This window comes from Idiotropiscis lumnitzeri, chromosome 1 (assembly GCF_059441095.1).
Source record: "Idiotropiscis lumnitzeri isolate Australia: NSW breed Sydney's pygmy pipehorse chromosome 1, RoL_Ilum_1.0, whole genome shotgun sequence".
NCBI lineage: Eukaryota > Metazoa > Chordata > Actinopteri > Syngnathiformes > Syngnathidae > Idiotropiscis > Idiotropiscis lumnitzeri.
Window position 1 is genome coordinate 36,955,094 of NC_142391.1, and position 27,412 is coordinate 36,982,505.

At 38.8% G+C, this 27,412-nt stretch overlaps 3 protein-coding genes across 4 annotated transcripts in view; 1 reads left to right on the plus strand and 2 right to left on the minus strand.

Annotated features, from left to right (window-relative positions):
• Positions 1 to 4,788, plus strand: part of rorb (RAR-related orphan receptor B) — a 22,631-nt gene extending 17,843 nt beyond the window's left edge. For both annotated transcript variants that reach the window (XM_088298942.1, XM_088298951.1), the window contains exon 10: positions 470 to 4,788. In XM_088298942.1, coding sequence (XP_088155068.1) covers positions 470 to 634 — 165 coding nt within the window. In that variant the 3' untranslated portion in view covers positions 635 to 4,788. The remainder of the gene's footprint in view (positions 1 to 469) is intronic.
• trpm6 (transient receptor potential cation channel, subfamily M, member 6) lies at positions 3,858 to 24,464 on the minus strand. The gene is made up of 40 exons (XM_088298964.1): positions 24,333 to 24,464; positions 22,961 to 23,040; positions 22,409 to 22,447; positions 21,953 to 22,142; positions 21,539 to 21,752; positions 20,740 to 20,864; positions 20,485 to 20,656; positions 19,496 to 19,670; positions 19,239 to 19,362; positions 19,080 to 19,152; positions 18,337 to 18,437; positions 16,582 to 16,716; positions 15,942 to 15,995; positions 15,707 to 15,841; positions 15,500 to 15,625; positions 14,605 to 14,876; positions 13,960 to 14,188; positions 13,616 to 13,768; positions 13,379 to 13,534; positions 13,046 to 13,174; positions 12,683 to 12,934; positions 12,421 to 12,595; positions 11,103 to 11,217; positions 10,816 to 11,012; positions 10,555 to 10,687; positions 9,868 to 10,285; positions 9,094 to 9,757; positions 8,804 to 8,898; positions 8,604 to 8,706; positions 8,386 to 8,429; positions 8,221 to 8,285; positions 8,098 to 8,123; positions 7,951 to 7,998; positions 7,680 to 7,745; positions 7,254 to 7,534; positions 6,929 to 7,011; positions 6,645 to 6,850; positions 6,193 to 6,244; positions 5,970 to 6,082; positions 3,858 to 5,296 (listed from the first exon to the last, which is right to left on the minus strand). Exons 1-40 carry the CDS (start codon positions 24,375 to 24,377, stop codon positions 5,157 to 5,159), a joined length of 6,003 nt encoding a protein of 2,000 aa, XP_088155090.1. The 5' UTR covers positions 24,378 to 24,464; the 3' UTR covers positions 3,858 to 5,156.
• A 750-nt stretch (positions 24,465 to 25,214) lies between these two features.
• LOC148344505 (uncharacterized) lies at positions 25,215 to 27,124 on the minus strand. The gene is made up of 2 exons (XM_088305860.1): positions 26,608 to 27,124; positions 25,215 to 26,435 (listed from the first exon to the last, which is right to left on the minus strand). Exons 1-2 carry the CDS (start codon positions 26,983 to 26,985, stop codon positions 26,271 to 26,273), a joined length of 543 nt encoding a protein of 180 aa, XP_088161986.1. The 5' UTR covers positions 26,986 to 27,124; the 3' UTR covers positions 25,215 to 26,270.
• Between the last annotated feature and the right edge of the window lie 288 nt (positions 27,125 to 27,412).

Consider the following 27,412-nt stretch of genomic DNA (forward strand, 5'->3'; position numbering starts at 1 on the left):
TAAACTTGTAAAACTTGTGACCTGTAAACTGTTAAAAGTAAGTAACACAAATGGAAGAAAAATTTAAATTGTCGTGATGCAGCATTGATCTCACTGTTTTCATTCGTTCCAGTTGTACTCTGTTTAGGTTTTCCTATTCAATAATGAATTCAGTGATAGAAAAAGTACATAATGAAATAATTATCACTGCATGTAATAGATGCATTCTTTTGATGAATTTGTTGGAGTGTTGAAAAAGCAACATTTCAACAATTGGGCATTTATCTTAAGAGTAAAATGTGCATTTGTCTATTTTAGTTGCTGTCATGTTTCAGGCAAAGGTCAATGTGACGCATGCTTGCCTTTATGTCAAATGGGATTTGAACAACCACGTGTGATGCCAGTCACTTTGAGCGTGCTTCCTATTAGATGTGCGTCCTATATAGTGCATTTATCTAAATATCGTTCTTTTATCCCTCCTCTTTATCAGCTGATCAGTCGTATCCCAACATTGTCTGCTCTGTGTACGCTCCACACGGAGGAGCTTCAAGCCTTCCAGCAGCTTCATCCAGAAACAGTCAACGTTCTCTTCCCCCCGCTCTATAAAGAACTCTTCAATCCCGACCCGAACTCCGCCATGTCCATTCCCAAGTGACTGCCTATTGCACCATTGCAACAAACAATGTCAGTGGAGGAACAAGAGCATAAAAGGACCACCATGTCTGACAAGACAACACTGGCAATACCTACAATGTCCTTGTCATATTTCACAGCTCCCCTTGTTTCATTTGAGACCGGGGAGGTGAGTGGTCATCTGCCAGAAACTTACAGTTACCGCCAACAATACTAGGAATGTCCAGCACTTATCCCATTCTGTTCACCGATACAGTCTGAAGAATGTATATAGAAATGAAACATGCCCCAAGCCACAACCTTCGCAGGGGCTTCTTCTTGTCTCGTGACCAGAAATGTACAGACTTTAAAATCGAGGAACAATTTATGCTGTCAGTCTTAAAATATGGGGACATCAAATTTATTTTAAACTTGAAAAAGAAAAACCTTTTTGTTGAATTTTCTGAGATGAAGAAATAGTTTTAAAATGCTGAATGGGGGAGGGAACTGTGGAATTAGAGAAGCTATTGTAGATATTCTCCTAGTACAGAGCGGATTCCAGTATTACTTCTGTTAAAATAAGTTAGTCCTTATTTAAATATACAACAGTCCACTGTGGCTGATTATTCCTTGTTTAAGTGTTTTCATTTTAACTGATACTTTCTTGTGTACAGAATTTGTAAAGTTAAGACTTGTAAAGGAATATTGGGTAAAACTGGGAGTCAATTTTCATTTGTTTATATATAGAAGCCTTGTCTGGATTTTGTTCATATGTATAGAAGGAATGGCACCCTTCTGATGCAAACATGTAGAGATGTAAAGAAGAACATATGATGGAATAACAAAAAAGAAAAGCTACTTTTCAAGGTGAAAATGTATACAGTACTATTCTATATTGTTGCTGCAATAACTAAATCCCCAAAAAGCTGCATTGCTTTTGAACAATCATTGAGAAACAACCAATCCAAAAATGCAATTTCAAAGGAAATTCATGTCTTCATAAGTGTGCCCCATACATTCCGAGCATGAAAGGGCCTTGACTTCAGGGTGGTGGGAATCTTCACCACTGGAGAGCAAAATGAGAAAAGAAAGTTAATCTGAATTTAAGATAACATTCTAATCTTCAAAGACCTGAATTATTGCTGTATCCCCTCATCCCTCCCATCACTATTTGCACAATCGAGTCCCTGAACATCCTGGACCACTCCGGGCTGTGAATATGAAGGAACTCAGTGAGCAATAACTTTTACACTGCCTTTTTTTTTCTATCCTATAGATCTCCCATTTGTTGTTGTTTGGAACAGGGTAGCGAGTTCAACTAAAATGCACTATATTAGAAGGTACTAAAGTCCATCACAGGCTGTTTTTAGTGTTTTTAGCAATACACATTATGGGCTGTGGTTAGGATATACACAGAGCACTGATTGCCAGATGTGAACAAAAATCATCCTAAATACCAATGATCACTTCTTCAATGAAAATGCATCCAGAAAATATGTGATAGACAATCACCTCGTTTGCTTTTTGTTAGCAGTTAGATATTTAATAGCACTTACAAATTATTCCTTTTGTTTTGAATTGTCTGCCTTAATGTTTTAATTATAGTTTGGCCACCGAGTGACAAAAAGCTGTGCGAGCTCAACATTTAACCTTTTGAGGTCGAACACTTGCATGAAAACTCTACAGACTTGGTTTGAAAGGTTTGTGCAGTTCTGCTTTTAGCCACTAGATGCTCCATATGCATTATTTTTGAAAACTGACAGGTTTGACAATGATTTTCCACAATAGACATAAACAACAAAACAGTAGTTTCTTTTCACTTAAAAAAATGAACAAGCAGAAAATGACGAAAGCAATAAATTAATGTAAAAAAAAAAAACATTTGCGGGTATCTAAATACCAATGTTCCTTACACAGTGGCCAAATGTAATGTTTCGTATAAGCATGGACAATATATTGTTAAATTAGCTCAACTCAAACATGGCTTCAGTTAATTCAACCTCTCACCCCAGAGCCCAGTTCAGTGGACCGGTGACTCTATAAGACAATCACTTGCTCATTAAGGCTTGATGCACTACAAAGCATCTCTCAGGGAGCAGCTCTTTTCTGACTTTGCATTAGAAGAGGGTTAAATATTTTTGCAAATTTACAAAAAACAAAAACAAAAAAAAACAACAAATTTTTAATGATAATAGATATACTTTTTGCGATAAAAAAGCAGCATATGATAGCAATGCAATCAGCCCAGACAAGGCTTTGATTAGTGTGTCTCTGTGTGTACAAGGCATGAATCCACTGTCCAAATCTTGTTAACGCCCAGATTATATGATAAACATTGCGACGTATAGCACAAGGAGAGATATAATTAACGTCTCCATATCAGCGTGCTCTTGTCATCGCTTGTGTACACTTATGTTTACTGCTTATTTTGCTGCTTTTGGGATCATGTGGGAAGTTCATTGGCAAATTGTGAGTCATGCAACATCACAACGCTGGACAGTGAATTCCAATTCTTACTCTGAAGTTTTCGTGTGAGGCGTTTTTATTTTCCCTTGTTAGACTGTGAATCCGAGAGGTGGGATGGGGTTGTGAGAGGAAGTGCTGGCAAGAACGAGTGGTAACATAACACTGTAAGTAAGACACTGTAGCAATAAGAACTGGAGGCATTTATTACTGTCATGTTTGCATTGTAAGATTATTTTTTATTTTATTACTATTTACTATTATTATTGTTCTTATTATGTCTACTATTCTCTATTACTATTAGCCTATTGTTGTTCTGTTCTATTTGCATGACGTTTCATTGCAATGAAACATTTGGGGCATATTTGTGCTTTCTCACGATATTATGGGGTTCCGGGAGGGATCATTGGCAGGGTGGGATTAAAATGGGATCCAGAATTAAGTCAATTCTAAGTGACTTTCCAACAATATGAAGGACTTTTAAATAAAATATTATTATTTATCCACAAGGAATTTAAGAGATACTGTTCAACTGGATGGAAACGCATTTTTTTTTTTAAGAACATTTGAATGTGTGAGTTGCTATCACCAGTCAGTGAACGGCCCATTCTGTACTGGCCTTATTGAACCGGATCAGAGACTCTTGCTACCCATGCTGTGGGGGAAGGTCAACTTTTCTGAATGTTATGGAGTCGTTTGTTCAGTGTGAGGGACTGAACTCAATACGCCTTTACCACTCCATCAACACAGACAAATACATTTGAAAGCGCACAATAAAACTAGTCGACATTCCACACGATGGCTCTGACAAACTGCACGGACATTTTAATACACTTGTTTTGGAAATACATTTCTTACACTTTGTCCTACACACTACACCCATAAAACCGTCCTACCTTTCTTGAAAAGAACCGGAGTGTATGGGTGTGTGTGTGTGTGTGGGGGTGTGTGCGTGCGTGTGAGTGTGGGAGAAACAGAGATACAGTGAGACTGAGACAATGGTTTGTCTACTGATGCATTGTAAGCTTTGATGCATTATACATGGGTGCAATTCAAATAGTGTTGAAAATTGTTAATTTATTTTTTAGAATGTCTTTGCGTGCAAGCAAGAGCAAATCAAATCAAATGTAGCAATCTGTAGCCAGTACCTAAAAAAAGGTATTTGGGGTTACAGAGCCTCTTTTACACAAGACTAACAAAACAAAATCCGATTATACAGAAAAAAGGAAATCTTTTCTCTTGTTTTCAAAGTGCCATAGCTAGTGAGAAGAGGAATGATTGGTAGTGAACTGAAGATGCTTTACTGTCTTGAGTTTACTTTAGAAACCAATCAAAAAGAGGAAACCTGAGGAAAATGTGAATTTGAGTACACTGGCAAACAGTTTTTACATTTTATGCTTTTTTCATTTGGTCATAGAGGACTCTGCAGGCTCTGACTATCAATCCACAATGAGCTCCTCTGTGAAAACAGTTTCTTTTTCACATCAGAATGATATTATGCGTGTGTGTATGCATGTATAAATTTGCATTTAATTGCGTTTGCAGACACCCACGTTATGGATTAGAATGGGTTGAAGTTCAGAGCTATGCAGGGCCCTTTACTGAGTCCTCCTTTGATATGTGTACATATAATGTGAAGGTCTGAAGTGATTTTTGTTAAATTCTATATTTTATCGCTTTTGTAGACATTTTGTTGTGGGAAGAAAAAAAATACAATAAATTTTATGGGTGAAACTCTGCCTCATTATTTGTTCTTACACAGCAATATTATTTATTTGAGCCAATCACTCACCTATAACTGCTCATGTGTGATGATATAATTGAACAAATGAGTTACAAAAGCAGCACAGATAGATTCTTCCACCTTTCTCATAATCTGCTTTTTTACAATATGTACAAAAATAAAATATTAGCATATACATGACATGTATGATACTTGAAACCGATACATTTGTTAGTCTCAGTGACAAATTCAAATTGGCCATCTGTTGTATATCAGTGTGCGTATGTAAGGGCTGATGCATGAAATATTTTCTCAGAGGGCAGTGTGAGTTCAGAGTTGTCGGTGCATGAGCTGCAACGTCAGAGTGTCCCTTTTTTTCCTACTTCACGCATGGGACAGAGGTAGCATGATGCTTTAGCCTAGATGTTTTTTTTTCCACCTCAGCCTCTTGTTCCGTTTCCCCTGACGTAGGCTCTGCCTCATTGCTGTTCTTGCATGTGTCCAGATGCCTCCTTAAAGCTGAACAAGACATACATCAATAAGCGACATGTCGCTCCAATATCGTAGTCATTAGCACAAGAAAGAGAATACTGACGGGGCTTTGAGGAAGTCCATGCTTCCATCATGAATAATTTGGTTTGATTTGTTATAGAAATCTTGGAGAGGACATAAGAAGAGGAAGAGGAAACACAACGTACCTTTGAAATATCAAAACAACTGTGACTGTATGTTTGTGTGTTTGTTTGCTGCACTTGTTTGTTTTTGAGCACAGTTCCTTTCCGAGCAAGTTATCCTCTAGATGCTGGTCTCGTGTCTACCCAGAGACATTAATTAATAGCTAATCAAAGCTAATGTCTCAGCAGCACATTGCCAGCACAAAGACATGATTAATACGTAATCAAAGGCTGTGCAGCGCAAACGCACAAAGCAGAAACCACCCCCAGCCACCCCGCCTCGAACACCGCTGTTGTTTTAGAAATAAACGAATGCTCGCGGCTTAATTAGCTGGCTGTTGATATGTGTTGTCTTCATTTGAAGTTCTTGGGGATTTATCTCAGAGCCAACTTTGGCCTCCTGAGTGACAACATTGAGGTGACATAGTGCATTAATGCATGCAACTCATATTTAATCGCACATTCTCTTCTTCTCTGATTTAACATTCAGTTGATTAATGACTATGTACATTTCTAACCTGAGAGGCCCAATGTATGGCAGAAAGCACTGCATGAGTGCTTTTGCAGAAAAGCATTGATGGCGGAATCTCCAAGGTTGTCAGGGCCAAATAGCATCTCACCAATGCTGCTACTGTGCAAGGAACAGAGAGAGCATCAAAAATGACAAATGTGTTTTATGTAAAGCTTGTTTTAGACAACCTCTGCAGAACCTAAGTTCTGCTGTGTAAGTTGGTGGAATACCTGTGCATTTCTGCCATAATGACTGTTGGATCTGTCAGCTCTTCACCTACCCCTGTCACATGCAATATATACAATTCTCAAAAGGTTAGTGGTACAGGCTTTCAGGTGAACCAAAATGCATTAAAAGTTTCATAGATTCCTTTAAACTTAATTTGACTTCCTCTAAACGTTCAAATGCACATGCAAGGATGAAAATGATGCTGAAGAAGATTGTCACAGACACCCCATTTTAACAATGTATCAGTGTTACATCTTAGACTAACCGGCTATTTTATCACTGTGTGGTGATAATCTAACACCGACATTTCTGTTTTTACCACTTTTTAAAATTGGACAATTTGTAGGGTGGCATCTTGGTCTCATGATGACGAAATTAAACTGTAAAGGTTATAGTACGTTTAGCTATAGATTACAGTATATGTGATAGACACTAAGAGGTCATTGAGACACACCTTGTACATCAAGCACCAGCAGTTCTCCGCATGAGTACTCATAGGTCCAGTGTGAGAAGGCCAGGAGTAGCTCCTCCAGTGAACAGGAAGGTGTGATCTCCTCTCCTGTGTTGTTGTTGAACTTTTGGAAATTACCGGACATGTTCCTTTCAATAGTCAGCCACTGACCATTTGAATGCCAAAGGACCAATGATACATCCAGAAATCTGGCATGGTGACGTGACAAATTAATACAGAATCAATGGCGTGTAAAGGTGGATGGAAAATCACACTAATACGCATACTTTGGGGAATGCTTAATGCTTGCAGGTTTGATCAGGTTAAAAACTTGCATCATCCTGTGTGCTGCCCTCTGCTGCTGAATCTCCTTTAAATATAGACAACACAAAATGCCGCATTAAAAATGACAATTGTCAACGGCAGACAGGCTAAGAGAAGTCAAACAATTTGATATACAGCATTAATCAGTAATCATAAACTTAAAGTAGTATTACTGTCACTTTCAACAGACCAGAGAGCACTTGTTAATGACATCAGCTGTAAACGTTCCAATTTGCTTCCAATTAGAAGTATAATCTATTTCGCAACTTTGAGACTTAACAAACTCACCCTCAAACAAAGCTGCATTGCTGTGCTACCATGAAAGTACTTCTGCCAGGCAGAGACCACTTCTGGTCTGAAGGCTTTGACCACATACACCATCCCAGGTACGAGCGCATTCTGTTCGGCCCAGATGCAAAGCACCCTGCAGCCCTGCCGCAAGCCCCCATCCAGCGATCCCTCTTCACTTGGGAGAGGCTGAAGCATTGCAGACAGGCCTCGTGAAGACCATTCAGGGTCAGCCTCTGAGTGATCATCCTCCAGGGAGTAAATGCTCACCTCCTCACCACCTACAGGAAACGAGAAAGCAAAAATAAATGGAGGATGTTGACTCAATATTAGGATAACATGTATTATTGTATCTTGTTTGATCATGTAAATTGACAGTAGGGGATCAAGAAATTGATTGATATGGGTGTGCATCAAAAAAGGTACCTAGAATGGAAACAGGTGTAAATGGGATTGTGTGAGCCAGTCTCATCAGATTGTTTCTTTCCACGGCTGTTCACATACACACAGACACACAAAATTAGTACGCACTTACCTATTACATAGTAACAGTAACAGTAACAGTACTATGGGTGCAAAAAATGGGACGGGTAAAAAAAAAGAAATGCATATATAATAATATTCTATATATTCATACATGTATTTTTTTTAATTATTATTCATGAAGTATTCTGAGTTCATTTAATTTATACTGTACCTGAATAATGTGGATACAACATATTTGTTGCCTGGAATGAGGAACTACCTGAAAAAAATGACAGTACAGTAATTTCATTCTGTACTACTTTTACTCTTGACACACAAACACGCACACAAACACGCACACAATCTATTTTGGAAATACCTTCTGCAGCAATACCACTCTGCAACCTGGAGGAGGCATACAAATATTTTGTGTTGTTGATTTAGCGATCCATGCACATTGTGGTCAGACAAAAGAGGACAGAGAGACAAAGGGCAGACTTACGAAGATCTGCGGCTCATTGATCTCGCCCAGCTGCTCCATGCTGAATGAGTGGGGCTAAAAACATCCTGAATTTGACAATGAAAAACATACAGAAATCCGCATATACACCCCTCTGCCAAATATTCCCAAAAGTTTAAAATAAATAATTACTCAGATGTGTAGTACCTGATGAGAAAAAAATTGCTTCTGCAAATCCAAGGACTCAAAATCTTGAAAACAAAAATGGCAAAAAAAACGTTAGCATTCTAAAACAATAACATATGCCACATGTTGGTGCCCTCTCATAACCAGCTTGCCACTATGTGCTGAATGTGCTTAACACTTGCTGGCTGAAAGCGAACATTATGTATGCACTGCATTTAAAAAACCCAGTTGGTCCTTACAAAGCTGACTGAGGCTCGTTGAAGCTGACCAACATGGAGGTTCTCCTTTCAACCTTCGCCATCTGTTCCAGTGAGCATCAGACAAAAAAGTGTGCATGGAACCCTATTTGAAAAAAAGTGTGTGCATTAAAAAGACATACCAAATAATATACAGTACAGTCAGTAATTTCACAATAGACTCTTAGGAAAACAACTCTTACGTTGTCTGGGCAGATTTCTTGTATTTTGACAGTCTTCCTATTTGGGCTTCTTTTTTTGTTCAAAGCGTGGGTGAAGTCAGAGGACTTGGACCACTCTGCAGAATCAAATATTAGAAACACTCGGACCAAACAAGTCAATAAGGAAAGTTCATTCAAATAACTAACAAAATGTACTGAGTTAGGCATAATCATGTTCTCACACCACCATATTTTGTGAAATGCAGGATCAGAAATACAAGACAAAAGTGCAAAATAAAACATCATTTCAAAGTTCAAAATTCTAAAAGAACCTTTGCTTCTGCTCCATTGTAATGATGTGTCATCTCTGAAACTTCTTTGACCACCATGCTTGTTCAGTGCTTCATCGAGGTAAGGAAATGATCCCTGCCGAGGAATCAGGGATGGACCAAAAAAAGTCATATTCTCCACACTGGAAGATAAAGATCTGCAGTAGCCAAAAGTGTGGTCCCTTGACAGATAGGCCGACCTAGCAGATTTTACAAAAGGTCTGGTCTCGGAATTCTGTTTGCTAACATCCTGGCGCAAGGTACAATTTTCAAAATCCTTAGAGATGTTTCCAGGGTCAGAAAGAAGAACATTTGCAGGTCTTGGTACTTCTAAATCGGAGAGCTGTTCTTCCGATGGCTCTTTCTGTTCTATTTTTTCATCACCACTGTCTTGTTCTTCCTCCTCTTTCATGTCTAATTCATCATAATTTGGATACAGTTGTCGATCACAGCTCCACGGTTTATAATGTGGTGTATCCAGTCCTCTATCAGCAACCTTGAAAAACAGAGGAGACCCACAGCGGGATGGTCCACGTGACTCATAAGGTGTCTGATCACTGAAACCACTAAGATGGCTTCCAACTCCATGCGGTTGCAAAACAGTAGAAACGGATGCACTTCGAGAGACACCCACAAACAACTCACTAGGATGGTGAGTATCAGGCAACTGCGATTCATAAGTCAAAAAAAAAAAGAAAAAAATCAGTTAAACGTGCTAAGTATTCATTTTCAACTTACTGTACATTTGTTTACTACTGCAGAAATATTACAAGATACCTCCTTTTCTCCCTCCTCCATCTGTCCTTCTCTCCCTCCTTGACTCCCTCTGATTCCCAGGTGGGACTCCTGTGGCGTATGTCTGAGAATGTAGCCTTTAATCAACGAAGGTGGAGTACTTTTACAAGGCTTGCACATCAGTCGTCTCATATTAGCCACATCATAGTCCGCACCGCCTCTGTGCAAAGTCCAGCTGTGAGGGAGGACATGTTGAGATTTTTGGATCAGTCGGGACTGAGCCAGGCGAGCCTCCTCTTGATGTACATTGTCAGAGGCAGAGAGAACGGTCAGTGTGTCCACAGCCAGTGCTGATAAGTCCTGAAGTTGACCCAGCTGCGAGTCCAGCCTCATAAGACTGTCCTGAATGATGTTGACCTTCTCTGAGACTTCCCCCACCATCATGCACATCTCTTCCGCTCTATTTGAACACATTGAGTAAAAATACATTTATTGCGCTGATGTTACATATACAGTGCATTCGTATTTGTAAAATGAAAAACAATAATATTTGATTTTTTTTCCCAGTCAAAATTAATATAATTATTTTTTTCAATATAAGTCAAGGAAGGTTCGTGGCACAAAAGTAAGAATTGATAAACAGTGGACTACTACACAAATTGTCACAATCAAACATGGCACAAGTTATGATTGATTTGGGTTACAACAATAAAGTAGTAGCAATACAACCTGTCAGCTGTGACTCTGATCCTGTTCATCTGACCGCTGTGGAGATCTTGAGTCTTTTCAAAGAGGTATGCCTCAACACATTTCTCCTCAAATTCATGGAGCTTCTTGCGGTCGTCACGTGCTAAATAAAGTTCTGGTGAAAGCATGTTTGGCCAGAAAACAGATTGTAGTACTACACATTAAATAATCTACAATAAAATGTAACTATAAAATTAAATAAATACATTTTTCAAAGTGATATATAGAAAGACTAGTACTCACTAAGTCCAGAGCTTCTTTCATCCCTCTCAGCATTTCCAGTAAGTCGCCTGCAAATGGCTCGCACGCCAAAAGTCATGTGACTGAGGAGAATTAGTGGTGGAGGCAGCCAAGGTCTGTCCTGATAGGTCATTATGTAGCGATAGCGGTTGTATTTCCACAACTTATTGGATGTTGATGCCATGTCAAAATAGATGTTGCTAACAGTGAAAAGACAACTCACAGGTTAAAAAGTGTCGCCCTTGATATGCAGATTTGAAGCTGGACATATCTTTTGCTGAGGTACTCACTTAAAAAATGCAATGAGAATGTTGACCATGATTATGTATTGAAAAAACATATAGACAGCTTGAAGGAATGCCGTGAGGAAGGACGCAGGAGCACATGGATGACCATCATCACATGCTGTTAATACAAACACACACATCCCATTCAGTACAACACATAATATTTTACAGATTAGTCTATGTTTTTAAATGTGAACACATTGTAGTGTATATTTTGTTTGTTTGGCAGATCGTGCAACTTAAACTCAGGTGCAACTTGTAATTAAATTTACATTTTATATAGAGTACATATAGAGTATATAAAATTAGGCACCCAAAATTGCCGCTCCCCAATCTTGTTTACTTTCTTTTGGCAGTTGGCCAATTCTTTTGGTACATCATCACCTGTGGCCAGATGGTATGGTAATGGGCCAAATTCACCATGTTAAAGAAGGTGGCGGTAATGCAACACATTTTCTAACAGCCAAAAGAAAGTATAAGAAAAAGAAGCAGTAGTCATAGCAACGAATGTATGCTGCAGACTTATGTATGAATGGACTAGCAAACCCGCTTACGTTGCCAATCGTTAAGCCCACTCAACTTCGATACATTGATTACTCCACAGCGTTTTTATGTTATTTTCTGTTTTCGATGGCAAAAATGTGACCGCATATGGCATACAGTAGTACCACTAATTCCCTGGAAGCGCTACAAGCACATTTCATTTGTCAGAATGAATTTAAAATTTTCTCTATTACGGTATATCTCTGAGTGCTACTTAAATATCCGCCTGCATCATGTTGTCAGAACCATCAAGGATGAAATAAAAGCAAAGCCCATCAGGAAGAAAATTGCTGCAAAATCTAAACCTAACCTGTGAATATTGAGGTCAATGAAACAGTAAAGTTGGTTCTTTGAGAGGCTCTCATTATCTCATTGTTTTTAGAGGAAGAAGAATAACAGTTGTCGGTAACAGAGGCAACCTAAGACGGCTGCACTCTGGCTTCCGACGCAAGGGGCCTAATGATGTATCAGTAGATTAGCATGTATGAAAATTTCACACAAAGCGTTCTCTAATAATGATTAATAAATTGTTCTTTCTTTGACATTGTTTTTTTAAGAGTATAATGTGGGTAATGTGTTTTTAATGTACTTTTCAATACATAGTTTTACAATATAAATATGTTATATTAATCACAAGGTAATCAAGTGAAGTTGAACTTTCAAGTCATGGTAAAATTATTATTTACGGAGCTATTTATTTATTTAATCACAAAAGAGCCTTCACGGGCCCACAGTTGACAAATATTCACATCATTTCCTCGATTACTGAACCACTAACGATCTATCTCTGATGCGTAGACCTCTCCATAGATCATCCAGTAAGGCTGGAACACAACGTCACGAGCTAAACTCCATGATGGGTCCTCATTTGGTGACAGGATGGCCTTCCTGGATACCCCAAAACTGAGCAGTACTATTGCCATCATCACCACGATAAAGAACATGTTAGAGGTCTTGATGAAAACAGAGAGAAAACAGATTAATAATGATTTACAGTGTATTTTTTAAATGTGCAAAGGTATCGCACAATACCCTCATACCATTTTGGTAATCATTGTAAGGTAGGGACCAGCATGTTGATTGACAGCCAGCAGATCCATCACCCTGACAAACCAAAATATAATGTCCAGAGAGTAGGCGATCCGCCCAGCTGTCCGATATGGGTCAGCATGCCAACGCATCACCAGAGCAAACAGGAAGAGCACGATTGCAATGAAGTCAGATAAATTCCAATACTCTGAGAACCAAATCTTCAATTTCTGACTCAGCTTCCTTGGTTCTGACATTAACACCTGAAAAGGGGTTGACATAAATGATTATAATTAGTAATCCAAGTACTTTACCACATAATATTTTCGACTCCAGGATACCCCTTCCCCCACAAGTGTCACTGGTTTTCTCACCTCTCTGGTTTTCTCCAGTGCTGTCGTCAATATATAGAAAATGACCAACCACTCCTGAACACCTGGTTGATCATCCATCTTCACTAAGATGGTGTAGGAGAATAACATCAGGAAGGCTAGGTATGACATCTACAGTAGACACAGTCACAGGAAGAGGATGGTATTAAAAAAAACTAAGTAAAAAAAACAAAAAAAAGCTGTAATATAAGAGTAAGCACAAAAAGTGCAAAAGGAGGGCATCAGTTGATCCATTGCTCAATCGGAAAATAATCAAATTAATATTACATTTTAATAATAAATTTAATTATTCCTGACAACTTGCATGTCACCTACTGTATGAAACCAGAACTTAACAACAGGAGCTGTGTAGAATCCATAGAGTCTTGTAATCCAGGACACAGTATGCAAAGTGATTGGGAAAAGCGCTTCAGACCTTGAACCAAGACTTTGGTCCTGGGATGGCAGTCCATGCTCTGCATCCTGGTTATCCTATTAGTGAGAATTTCAAACTGGTATGGTGATTGATCGATTCCGATTATGTTTATGGAGTATGCCGTGTATAGTCCGTACCATGTGATCTGATTGATCATGCGTTGATCCTGACTTAAGAGTGTCACGTCCGAAAAGAATTGCCTCGTGAGACTGGGGAACATGACACATTTCAGCTTTACTTTTGAACTCCAGAAGCAGAATGGCAGGAGGCAGAAGAAGGCTCAAAATGATCTGAAAGAAAGCAATTAAGACTAAACATGTGCATAAGCGTAGCAAGTCTCAATGGTACAATACAATACAATACACCTTTATTTATGTCGCACAATTCACAACAGCTGGAGTATCAAGATTATATAATATTGTATACATCCTACTATGAATTGTCGCAAGGTCACAAACAAATCTGGCTGCGCTCATATTACCTTTATATACGAGTTTTTTCTCATGTTGAGTGGGCCAGTCCAGAGATCAGTGAGGAGGGTCTGCGTACAAGAGTGTGAAACAAAGGGTCTGTGACATGAAGAAACTGCTATTTGCAGGCTGGTAAAGTGGCTCCATGCCTCCATCTCAGAAGTGAGTAGCTTCATCGCCATCTTCTCATTCTGACGAAATGCACAGTCTAAGACATTCACTGCCAGCTGACCAAATTCACTAAGACACAACACAGAATAAAAATAGAGAAAAAATTAGGAGAAAACACAAAACCAGCACTACTACTAAAAAAAACAAAAAAAAAAAACAATAGGAAGCAAAAGTTGTCCCCAGTTAATAAATGAGTTCAGGAATGTATCAGGATATTTTTGCATTGTGAAATCTGTCCCCTGGACTGAATGCCAGCTCATCGCAAGGCACATATACACGAGCATTTACAACGAAAGAAAATTAAGAGTCTTCATAGAACTTGACCTGCATGTTTTTGGAATGTGGGAGAAAACTGAAGTAGACAAGAAACCCCTCACAAGCACAAGAAGAACAAACTCCACGGTGCCTGGACTTGAACCCCCAACATTTACAACGCGGTGTAGTGAATCATAAGTGTTTGAATTAACACACTCAGTCACACTCACAGTGAATGTGCTTTGAATTGTTCTGCAATGTGTTCATCCATGCTGCTTTGCCGTGCCTTAAAGGCCATGGAGCGGTAAAGCTTGCAGGCTACTGTGGCCCGAGCAAGAGCCTCTTCACCATGCTGCCATAGGAACAGCGCCATCTGCTGGCGCTGCTGAAGCACGGCCCACACGAAGACGTCGTTAAAGTTGAACGAAAAAATTAATGGTGCTTCACAAAGTCCGGGACTCCATACAGACTTTTCACTGGTACCATGTGGCACATTTTGCTCCTAGAATATAAAAATAAATAAGGATAAGAAAACAATCAGAACAACGCAGCAAATTTAAAACAACACAGAGAAAAATAAAAGATAATATTTATACAAGCTACTTCGAATGACCATGGCAAAATCATAGTTAATAAATAAAGCCCGTACTGCTGCGGCGCTAGATAGCTTGGCACCTGACATCCAAGCAGCGTCGAAATTAATTAGTTCCAAGACCACGAGCGAGAGCCCCAAATTGTTTTTATTTATTTTTTTAATCAGTACGCCGCTGTTTCGTGTGACCAGCTTTGTGAGCATGGGGCAAAAGAGACCTTTAAAAAAAACACAGCTTTGATTATCTCAAAATTGCATTGCATGAGATCACAATTTCAGTTCCAAAATGATCAAATGTTCATCCCTAAATGAGATGATGAAAAATTTGTCTGACTGTCAGTCTCATCATTACATGATGTAATCACTCCAGGAATCATATTGGAATTCAAGCCAGGAAATTTGTCATCTTCTCGAATAAGAGCATTTCTCTTAAACTGCTCTGCAATATCTGACGCACACTTCCAGATAAGTGTGCCCGATTTGGCACATAGTTTCCTTCGCTATTGAAAAGATTAAAAGAATCCCACACCCACCTTGCGGTGGTAAGGCTGAGCTGTTCTAAAGAAATGGGGCTTCAGAGGACTTCCACTCCACTGAGAGTTTGGTATGATTCCCGTTTTTTGGGGGGAGAAGGAAGAGGTACCGACGCGTCTACCTTCCTGCAATCACCACACACACACAAAACTAAACGGGAGAAGGGAGCTTGAATGAATAAAGGGAAAGAAAATAATGTTCTTAACCTTATCCTGCAGTCTGCTGTAGGCAGTTCGGAAGTGTTTGCGTGTATAGGTGCTGCGGTATGCCCCTCCTATGAGGTACTCTATGACCAAGCCCATGTCAATGAGAGACAGCCGGGAACCAAGAGGTAGAGAGGTCTGCACACACATACACACATGCACATCAAAGTAGGTACATTAGAATTATACTGTGCATATAATGCCAAACAAATATTTTTACATTACTCTTAAAACTTACCTGTTTCACATCCTCAACAAGGCGATGTAGAAAATGGTCAGTCTGCCCCTGAGGCTGAGGAGGAAAAACATCCACAATTATTCATAAGAATAAACAATATATTGTTCAGGATATGTGAGGAGAAGAGAATTATTTATAATGGTGACTTTTTAATGATGTAGCAGTCAGATCAAGGAATCGTAAAACTGCATATTCAGCAGTGGCGCTGGCTTTAGTTTATTTCTTAGGGGGACTTAATTACAGTAGCATTATCAATAAGTAAACATATATTTTAATACACCAAAAAAATGAAGGCAAGTGAGAGTGGTGAGAGGAGAACCATGTGTATACTTGATAAAGATTCCTATGATTTTAACAGCATTCTAAACAATTGAACTGAATGTAAATAAGCAAAGGCCACAAATAATCTCTTGGGCCTGGCTTTGCTGCTGTTGTGATTTCAGTCACAACCATTGTTTACAATTTGCCCTTCAAAAGAAACAAAGTAATTAAGTGGATTTCCTAAGTTTTTGCAGCAAGGGTGCGCCACATACAAGAGAAATAATAACCCAAAGAAAGAGGGGAATAAAGTATTCTGTTGCAAAACAAATTGATTGAGAGCAGTAAATACTTGTAAATTTGTTAACATTATTTTAATAACCATGTTGTAAAGTTCCTCCAGGCGATCCACGGTGAGGAAGTGACTCATAGTCATCCCGTTGTCAATCAGGAGTTTGACAAAACTGACACGGTCCATCACCAAAGCATCCAGCATGGCCTGTTCCAATGAACCCACCTAGGATTTCACAATGAACAGCAGACGTGAATATGTGTAATATTACTTCTCATGAATTATTAGAAGGGCTAATTTCTCAAAATTTCACTAGTATTTGATTTCAATAAAAGTCTTGAGCTACTTTTATTTCCTTACCATTTCCTGAATCACCGCATTAAAAAACACACCACTCACAAAATATATTCAATTGGCAGGTGAAATTTGAATGCACTATAACCTCTAAAGGTGAACTTAAGTTGAACTTCTCAAAACTCGACTGCATGTCTTAATCTAGACCTCTTTGGCACACAAAATTAGCAGGTGATTGGAGCAAACTAGGCCATTATATTGGTGTGACCTGTCTGTCTCTTTTTCTTCTACTTGGCCTTCCCTATCTGTGGCACTCTGGTAGAATTGCTAGTTGAATCCAGTTAAGACCGTGAAGTCACACAAAGTTACATGCGCTGCTTTGTTTTGTCTCTTTCACCTTGCTCGCCACTGCAGGAGGTGGAACACACACACATGCATGCCAGTGCACACACACACACACACACACACACACACACACACAGACAGATGCCGTGAACAGCATCAAGGCAGAGAATTTGCAAATTTGAAACTATGTTTTACAATTGGAAATTGAATTGCAGTTGCACAATTATAGAAAGTTGAGCAACATAGACAGAATTAGTTCCAAAGTCTAATGCCACAGTGGGATGATTATTCATTCATGCCATTAGAACATGGTTTGCCAGCAAACATCAATATGTTGGTATTTATGTTGAATTTGTGTGAAACCTCAAAGTCTATTTCCTGATAGTTTACAATTAAGATGCTTCTGCGTAATAATGCAAATATTAACTTGGCCGCGCAAAATTATGTACATCACAGATAGCTGTACAATGTTTAGCAGCTTTACAGCATATGAAATGCAGCCAGTCAACACTGTTGAGAAACTAAAAAAATTGCTGCAGCCTTTTGATATTCATGACTATGGTTACAAATTTGTGAATCTGGTTACATACATTTTTTTGTGAGTCTGGTAACACGTTTTCAAATGATTTTGCTACAATAATGGCCCGTAGAGGATGCTTTTTTTTTGTTTGTTTTAACCCAGTGGTCTTAAATCATCTTTTATACCCAGTTGACAACACTTTGCACCATCTGGACAATTATAGCCCTGAAGTAATATATTTTACCAAGGAGTCCAGAAACCCAACAGTGGACAGTTGTTCGCCATTTTACAAATTACAAAACCATGACCAGTGAAGCATGACATGCTGGTTGCTCCACTCTCAGACATTGGTGTGCATACATGCAAAAACACATGTAAGTACATATGAATGTATAGAGCATTAAGAAACTGGTGACTGATGAGTAATGCATAGGTTACCTGATTTTGAGTCGAATACAGAAAAAGTCAGACCTGATTAAATTAAATGTAATGTTTGGTATAATGTCGGATGACTTAGCATTTCCTCTCTTGTTTCTGCGCAGGTGTGCTTTTGTGTAATTTTGTTGTATGCGTGTACATTAGCAGTTAGAAGAACAATGACACACTTAACATGAAAAAAAAATGATATTGGCACGAAATATGAGTTGAGCATTAGAACTGCACTGGGTATCCATGGTTAGTCTTACCTGCCAATGTTGTCCATGCACGAGAACGTTTTTCTGTGCAATGTCAGCCCTGTCCCATGCAAGAGTCATACTCAGCTGCTCTGCAGAGCTGGCCTTAGCGCCTGTTCATAACACAGATGACAGTGGTAGGAATGATAATCATTTTTTCGAAGAGTCGTTCATCGTATTAAAACGATTCTGCATTGATTCAGAGGTATTAATAGTCAATATTTGAAGTTCAAATAAAAGAAATAAACTAAAATCCACTGTTGGGGGTCGACATAAATGGAGCTTACATGTTTTTTTAAAATCTTTTGTCAAAGAAGCTAAAGACATTTGTCACAGCAAAGACGGCCCTTTTTGAAATTTGTGTTGACACACTATTTACTATAAACTAGGTTTTCTCGCCACTTTAATAGTCCAAGTGTAAAATGGAAATCTTTGCGCATCCTTGAGTTTTGCAATTATTTAATAAAAGATACCAGTGTTATACATCGACTACAAAAAAAAATGTAGGCCAATGTAGTGACGCTTCGGAATCGGAATTGAATTGAATCGGAGGCCAATCCAATCATGAGGAACCCAAGGATTCCCACCCCTAATAGATGAATAGAAGAAATGTAGACAGCTCATTTACACAGGTATTTTATAGCTTGTTAATGTCTGAGAAACAAAATATTAATGATTTAGATTTCACTTAAGTGGTACTCCTTCCCTAGTTCACAAAATGTTTACTACAAATCAACACGAGACCGGATTAGTACCCTTGAGAATAGTGTTCAATATGGCCCCATCCGGGGCCATGTGGTCTTCTGACTCTGAATCAAAGATGGTTATCTGAAACACAAAGTAAAAAAAAAAATAGTGCATTCCAGACATGCGAGTGATCATAACAAATTCATTAGAATTGTTCCTTCACCCACAGATTGTCTGTGATCCATACATTCCAGAAAGAGAGTGCAAAGGCGAAATGCTTCCTTTCTATCGACTCCAAACACCTCTCCAATCCTGACAAGGAAGCCCTCTTTAATGTCTGCATCTAATTGCCTATAACATATTTAATATGCTTTTATGACATTTACTGTGTGTTTCATAAATCTCAGACAAAACTAGTAAGCATTTTTTTTTTCAAACTAAACCTGAGATTTGCCAGTAGATAGAGCAGAAGAAACATACATACCTGTCAATATCAGTGTGCTTATATAAAAAGGCAAACAGGTCCGCAGCCCTACCAGATCCCTCAAACACAAAGACTGGCACAGGGGGGTTACTGCTGACGTAGTATAGCACTGTGGACACGATGGCAGGGCCTCCTTCTACTACCACACACACCATTGGCACTCTTTGGTTTAATCCTATGGAGCGCACAAAGTAAAACACTGTGGGAAGAGCTAATTTATGTCAACTAGAAAAGCAATGTAATATCATAGCAGTACATCATAATGCAGTCTCATCAATGCCTTCTACCAAAAAGTGATCATACTGAAAAGAGCACAATTATATAGTATGTTTTTCGTTTTGCAATGTTGCATTTTTGTTATGAAGCAGAAACGCTAGAGTTTAGAAACTGCATTTTGCATTTTGACCATTCAACACCCTTAATGTATAGGGCTCTAAATGCAATTAAGACACTGCAGTGTGTCTACAATCAGCCTTTAGGAACGGAACCACAGTAGTTTGCTCCACAACAGCGAGGAGCCGGTAGAATATTCTATCCATCTATTTCTTTGTGTAGCTCACAAGGATGGTGGGTAAATTGGAGTCCATCCCAACTGAATTTTGGAAGGGGCAGGGTACACCCTGAACTGGTCGCTCGCTAATCATATAGTATAGACAAAGAATACCGGCATACAGACGTAGGACAATTTAGTGGCTTCAATTAACCTGATTGCATGTTTCTGGAATGTGGGAGGAGGCGAGAATACTTCGAGAAAGCCCAAGTAAGAGCAGGGAGAACATGCACACACCACACAGGAAGGCCAAAGCCCTGATTCAAAACCCTAACCGGAGAAATGTGAGGCAGATGTGCTGCCATGGTCAAATATGAATCTGTTGTTTTGGTTCCTGTCATAACTTTACTACTTGGAGGAAACAAATAAACACTGTAATATCACACCTCTTTTGCTATCCCCACTTCCTCTGTATTGAAAAAAAAACACATTGACTCACGAGGGTGGATCTTCAGCAGTTGAATTTGTTTCTCCAGGTTCTTCCTGAGGCCATCTTGGCAACCATGTTTTCCTAACGTTCCATCATCCACCAGAACAAAGTGGGAGTGGAAACTGTTTAGATAGGCCCTCTTGCTTAAAGGGTTCCCCAGAGGCTGGTAAGGCCTAAAGACCTAAATAATGAAGAGGAGAGGATAAAGGATGTGCACTATATCGCTAAAATTATATGAACGAAGAACACAATTTCAATACACACATCTCTTCCGATGAGATCTGCGTTGTTGTGTATCACTCCCCAAGCAGTGATTCCAACTGTGTTCCTCTTCCTCAAATTGTGGCCAACAAAGGTTTTGACTGCGTCACCCACATACTTGGACACACCTGGACAAGATGACAAGAACAGTTGAACATTCCATTCAAATATTAATATATTGAAATATAAAAACATATTTACAACAAAGAAGGTGTTATTTCTAGTGATGGTTAAATGAAGCTTTAAATCTGCTTCATGAACCAGTTGTAGTATTTTTGTACACCAGTAGATGGCACTTTCTGTTCAACATTGGGCTGAAAGCAGACTGACTTGCCATTCTTTAAACCCTTTTTTTAAACCAACAGTGCCATCTACAGGACTCAAAAATACAACAACTGGTTCAGGAAGCGAATTTGAAGCTTCATTTCCCCATCACTAGTTATTACTGTACATTAAAAAAGATATGCTTTAACAAACAATATCAGTTTTGTAAAAGGATAGAATAAAAGGAACATTTTTCTCAAAGAATTTATGTCCGCATTTTACATGTTGACACATTTTATATTATTTCCTTCCTGAAACGTGCTAATACTAATTATTCAGAAAAAATCTTCTCCCATACCAAACAAAAATGTCACAAAAAGTGGATACACTTTATGGGCCCTATTTTGGAAGACAGGTGCCCAAGCAGCCGGCCTAAAATGTCTAGTTTACCGTGTTTTGGAATTTACCATGATTTTGCCATAAAAAAACAGGCATGTTCAGATGGGAATGCAGACGATTTTGTCAAAGTAACACTTACCAGTATTTATACCATCAGTAAGGATCCAAGCACCTGTGCTGCGGGCTGTAGTGATCAGGCCTTTTGTGAAAGCTTGTTTGACTTTGGGAGGAAGGGTGAAGTTTTCAGATCCTCCATGGACACTAAATAGGAGCTTGGGTCTATCCATCTGCCATTCCCTCAGCATTAGCTGGAGCAGCGCCTCTGGCTTTGAGTCCACAGCAACACGCACAAACTATTAAGCAAGCATACGGAAATAGGTTAGACTAAGCTTGCCATTTTCACCAAAGTTTGAGATGATTGATTCCATTCCATTGTCCCGGTTGGCAAAATAATTAATCATTTTGCCTAATCTATGTTAGTCAACAATCAGAAAAAAAGGCTGCTTGTAGCCTTTGTAACTGCTGATGTCAGCAACAGACTGTAATCACTAACCTTGGCCCGACAGACGCGTGTAGCGCTGTCCTGAAAGTCTATTGTCCCATAAGCGTTGGTGGGACTGGCTCTAGTGTGTCGCTCCAAGGACCAGTCCTCTGGTACATCCTGTTCAGGACATGGAAAGATGACTGTGGGGGGAGGGGCTTCTTGCCAAGAGTGTTCCACCATTAGACGACCACAACAACACCTAGACAAAACAAACTTTCATTAAAAAGGAGAGCAAGTGGTGGTGGAGTTGAACATGTAGCATAAAGAATTAGTCATTCGGCATGCAATAGAATGAACGGAAGCGAGGAAGAAACAAAACAAAAACTGAGAAACTGACATTACGGTTGTAAAGGCAAAAATAAATCAGGTGTATTACTGGAAATTCACTGGAATTGAGAGACATTGAATTGAGTTGCAGCAAGACGTTGAACTTACGTACATTATGAAATCATTCTTAAATCATACCTGACCAAGTTTTGACAAACTTGACATACTGGAATACATCTGTAAGAAGTGGTAAATTACATTTTTATTAGTAGACCACATGGTTCCCGTTGCTTAAAAGAATTCTGTGTGCCAATTCCAATGTTTTACTCTCAGAAAATTCGATTATCACCTTCCTAAAATAATAGTTACAGCCACTGTTTTACGTTTTTCCCCCTTAAACATATTCCTCATAATGCCAGCGTCCTCCAACAAAATCACCTACAGCCTAAATCGAAATGATCATACAATTCCACCGTGAAAGAAAACTATTAATAAAATAAATAAAATCAGTATTTCTGTTGGTATATTGTTTTCTGAAAGAAAATAAAAATACTTCATCCATTATTTTACGAAGGTGACAAATCACAACCACATCAGTTGTACCAGGTTTTATGTTTACAGAGAATTGTTCAATCTTAGTATTTAAGGCCTTTAAAGCTGAACATTATTTCTTCTAGTGCAAGATTCCTGTGATTGGTGTGCATGTTGGCTAGTTTCGGTCTATTGTTCGTGAAGGAAACGCAAATGTACCTGTGCAGATCTCGGGAGGAGGGGATAAACTTCACACAATCTCTCTTGGAGAAGGTTTCCTCAATCCATGATTTATGTGACTGGAATATGGAAGAGGAATGATAAGTTTCATAAAGATAACAATAATGCTGATGAACGTACTGCAACTCGTCCAAATCATTAGCTAAATTATTTTAGCCTTTTACTGTGAGCAGCCTAAGGCAAACATGTGCAATAATCATGCTCCCTAATCAGCATCTTGACCAGACATGTGAATTCATGAGAATTTAGTGCACAAAAATGTTTGCACCCCTCTGTTAAAGAAATAAAAACCCACGGTGGTCACTGACAGCTTAAATCTGTCAAAAGTAATAAAAAAAAGTTACATGAAAACTAACTAATGAAAATCAGACATGGCTTTTGCGTTGTGGTTGAACAAAATTATTATAAAAATATATCATGAAACATGCCTGAACAAAACTGATGGTAACGCTTAACTAATTTAGTTGCACAAACTTTTTTTTCTCGTCGCTCATGTATTATTCTCGCCATAAGGTGAACCCAATCACTGACAAGGGTGATGTACTTCAGAAGGCCTCACAACAAGCCCCAGTTCCGTTAAATATAATTAAAAAAAAAAAAAGTTTCGCCTCTTTCTCCCTGCTTTCCTAATAGCCTAATCACCCCCAAGAATGAGGCGCTTTTATCAAATAAAAAGTAAACTTGACGGCAGTATTTTCTTTCTATGCCACTTGGCTCCCAGTTATTTAAGGTCCCTCAGTCTCCTGAGTTTATTATATTTCCAGCAACATTTAACAAAGGCGCGACGTGAAGTATTGTTTGAAGGAAACATGCACACTTCCCTTTCCTGAGATTTGTATACATGTTTGCAATTGGTGCCCTCCCCAGCTGAAACACACAACCAACTTTAAATGGTGTTGTTAAGAAAGCAATATTAATTCCAATCTCGGCCATGAATATAAATTAACGGATTTATTTTTTAATGAACGGAAAATACATCAAGGAACATTCGGGATAGTAAAGGACTAGGTTGCACAACAACTCAACAATATCGCTTGACGATCACCTAACACAAATGTTTGAGTCAATAAATACAAGTACTGCATATTCGACGTGGAGTTAATTAACATAAGCAATATAACTGTGAAAAATAATTACTTGGACTGGAAGTGTGCTGTAACTAAAATGCCATCATTAACACGCTACTACAAGCCGAAAATCAAATGCCATGTTTTTATTTTTGACATTATAGCTACAAAGAGGTGAACTACAAATTAACAGCATCGACATTTCAGTCACAAATTTACGACCTCGTGCTCCACACTCTTAGTATTAAAGTAAATACAATAAAATAGGTAACTCGGCAACTCACCATAGTTGGAGGAATACTGTAGTTTGAGACGTGTACATTATACATGTTTTTCCAAAGAGCGTCTTATAAGCACGCCCTTATTATTTGTAGCCGATCAACGACAAGCGTTGCCCTGTTATCAGCCATTAGAAGTCCAAAGGGTAATGACTGAGTCTTAGAACTAAAACTTGAGAAAGTCACGGTCCCGCCTTCAGACACTTACCACCTTTTCCTCCATAGTTGTCGTTTGGGTCCCCTCACCGTCCGCCTCAATGTAGAGTAGACGATATCATGATAATGTATGTCAGTTTTACGTGAAACTGTGCTGCTTCTGAACATGTATTCAATTTACGCTGCACGTGTGCACAGTGTATACTAAATAATAATCGAACCTTTTAGTAGACAAACTTGTCTTTAAGTCTTTTAAATTGGGAGGTCTTCAATCGATGAAAGCGTAATTAATCGTTAACAAATGCAGCATGGTGACGCATAAACATTGAAATTAATGAACCCAAAGCAACTTTATTGACTTAGGTGAACTTAGAATTGCTCATTATGTTTTCTTCAAGTACTAATAAAAGATTAATTAAGTTCAATAAACTTCTGTTACAGTATTTGGGATGTTTTCAAGGAACACAGGTGGTTGAAACAATTTGATTGGACTGGTAAGGGGGAAAAAGTAATGTATTGTAATATAACATCACCATAGTTTATAAAAAGTAGACTAGGGGTCACCAGCCTGATTGACACAGAGAGCTGCTGGAGTTTTGATAAATGCAACATGCAACCAGTTTGATACACACTTCTGAAAAATGTTCTGAATACTTAATAATGGGTGAGCTAAGTGAGGACACTGAACATATTAATGATTTCATACAATAATTTCACAAGGTCAGAAACTGATGACTATGAATATGAATAACTTTATTCCATGAATCTCTGCTGTGTTTACATTTCCAAATGACCACTTCGACTACATTTCTAGAAATTCACAATCTCCTATCCCTGGTGAGCTATTTTTAGAACAGGCCTCGGGCTGGGCTACTCATGTGGTCCTTGGGGACTACCTGGTGCCCCCAGACAGACTAGAAAGCGCCTGAACAGATGCACTGATTCTTATTTCTCCCACAGTATGAGCAAAACCATTACATGACAAAAAATAGGAAACTGCTAAAGGTGATGGCCAAAAACAATGTATTAGTACGGTCTGTGTCCTCCTCACTTGTAGGACAACTTTGGCATACATATTGTAAGCCTACTGATGATATTGCTTTTGAATATTCTCATTGGTCCAGGTCATTTAATTTTCACTACATTTAAATTGACCACAGCTGGACCATTCTGATTGACTCAGATGTTTTGCCCCTCATTCATAAGGGTTTCATCAGCTAAAGCACATAGAATACATAAAACGCCACCCTCTGTAACAGTCCATTCAGTTGTTACAATGCTGTTAGAGGACTCTTTAAAGTCCAAGTGTCGCTGTGGTGTTAATTATTTTGTTTCTCCAACACTCGTGACTTTGTAAGATTCTACTAGTTAATTGTAGCACCACAAAAGTGTCAATTACATATTTGTGCACTAGTAACATGTAGATGATCTTCTAATATGGCAAAGTTGTGCTACTAATAAGCACAAATGTCATTCAGTAGTACATGGCAGTAGGATAAAAGCATATGCTTGTAAGACAACAGATCTAAAATTGCACTAAATTGTTTTGCTTGTGAAGGAAATTAGTGCATGTATACTAGAGTACAATGACATTAAGATGGTTATCAATGATATTGAATAATTTATCAAATGGTTTTCTATAAAAAGAATGTTTTGGAAAAAGTTCTGGTCACCAGGTCAAAGAACGAATGTAAGTCTTCACGTTTCAAGTCACAAGAAATTGACATTGACAATTATACATACATTTCCAACAATTTGCTTTAAATTACTCACTTAAGTGCAACATTTTCAGGTCTCCATTGCGTCCAAAGCATTTTTGACAAATGAATTGTTTTTTATTTGGCAACGTGGTTTGTCTGTGGTTTCTTCCAGCAGTGAAAGGTCGAGTTGAGGCAAAGGGACCCTCCAGTACTGAAAAGAGTTGTAAATGCAATCTTCGGAATCGGTGTCTGTCTGAAAACATTGAAGCAAAAGATGACTCCCCCAAAAAATGAGTGACATTGGCGATAAAATGGTAAAAGGGTGACATCTGGCGGTAGTAGTGACGCCCGGCATCAAACACCAGCAAATGCACTTTAATTCTACATGTCCTGTATATTATTTTTTACATTTTTAGTTGACTTACTTTATTACTACTATCTTTAGCAGATGCAATCTCAAATTCCACTGATTCTTCCCGGCGTCGTTTTCTGTCCGAAGTGAAGTCCAGATCTTCAAGATAATGTCCGCAAGTCTGCGCATGTGGCATGCCCTCCTTGAGCGCGACGGGGTTTGTCGCCTTGGGAAACAGAGGCGCTTCTTCTTGCGGTACTGCTGGGATTTCTAAGATATGTCGTCTTTTTCTGCAATTATCACTCAACAAAGCTAGCGTGCACGATGGGTTCGCAACCCTTTGCACAGACATGCTCTCGAGCTGCAGGTCAACAACACGGCAAAGAGACCGGATTTTTTTCTTAGCGGGTGATTGGGAAAATAAAATGTCCCCAGCGTGTCTCTTTGCCATGAATAGACAAGTGAGAGTGCAAAAAAATGCGCAACAGCTGACAATATCTACTTACCGAAAAAACTAAATCAACGATTGAGTCTCCGGAAGTAGCTTGTTTGGGCGCTGATGTAGTTGACCAATCAAAACACAGTATCACTGTTTCGTCCCGCCTTAATGGAAGTGGGAGTCCTTTTCCGGCGCGCATTTTGGGACGTCATATTGGAAAGGTTTGCATTTGTAAGCTGAAGTAGTAAAGATCGCCCGCCTCTTTATTCAGCAACATTTGAAATAAAGAATACGTTAGTGTACGTTAAGTAAAGTGTAAAAACACACGGATGACCTTTTGTGTGTTATATTTATGAAGCCTTTTTCCCAAATTAGACAACTCAAAAATGTTAGTGTTCAAATTTGACAATCTGTAAATCTTTAAACGCATTGTTCAACA

Excerpts from the sequence above, each read along its gene's own strand:
- trpm6 (XM_088298964.1), bottom strand. The coding sequence starts at position 24,377 with ATGTATAATGTACACGTCTCAAACTACAGTATTCCTCCAACTATG. Across the intron at positions 15,842-15,941 it reads TTGTTGAGGATGTGAAACAG|ACCTCTCTACCTCTTGGTTC; the intron begins GTAAGTTTTAAG and ends ATGTGTGTGCAG. Across the intron at positions 8,430-8,603 it reads AACGAGCCTCAGTCAGCTTT|ATTTTGAGTCCTTGGATTTG; the intron begins GTAAGGACCAAC and ends TTTGTTTTCAAG.
- LOC148344505 (XM_088305860.1), bottom strand. The coding sequence starts at position 26,985 with ATGGCAAAGAGACACGCTGGGGACATTTTATTTTCCCAATCACCCGCT. Across the intron at positions 26,436-26,607 it reads CTAAAGATAGTAGTAATAAA|ACAGACACCGATTCCGAAGA; the intron begins GTAAGTCAACTA and ends CAATGTTTTCAG.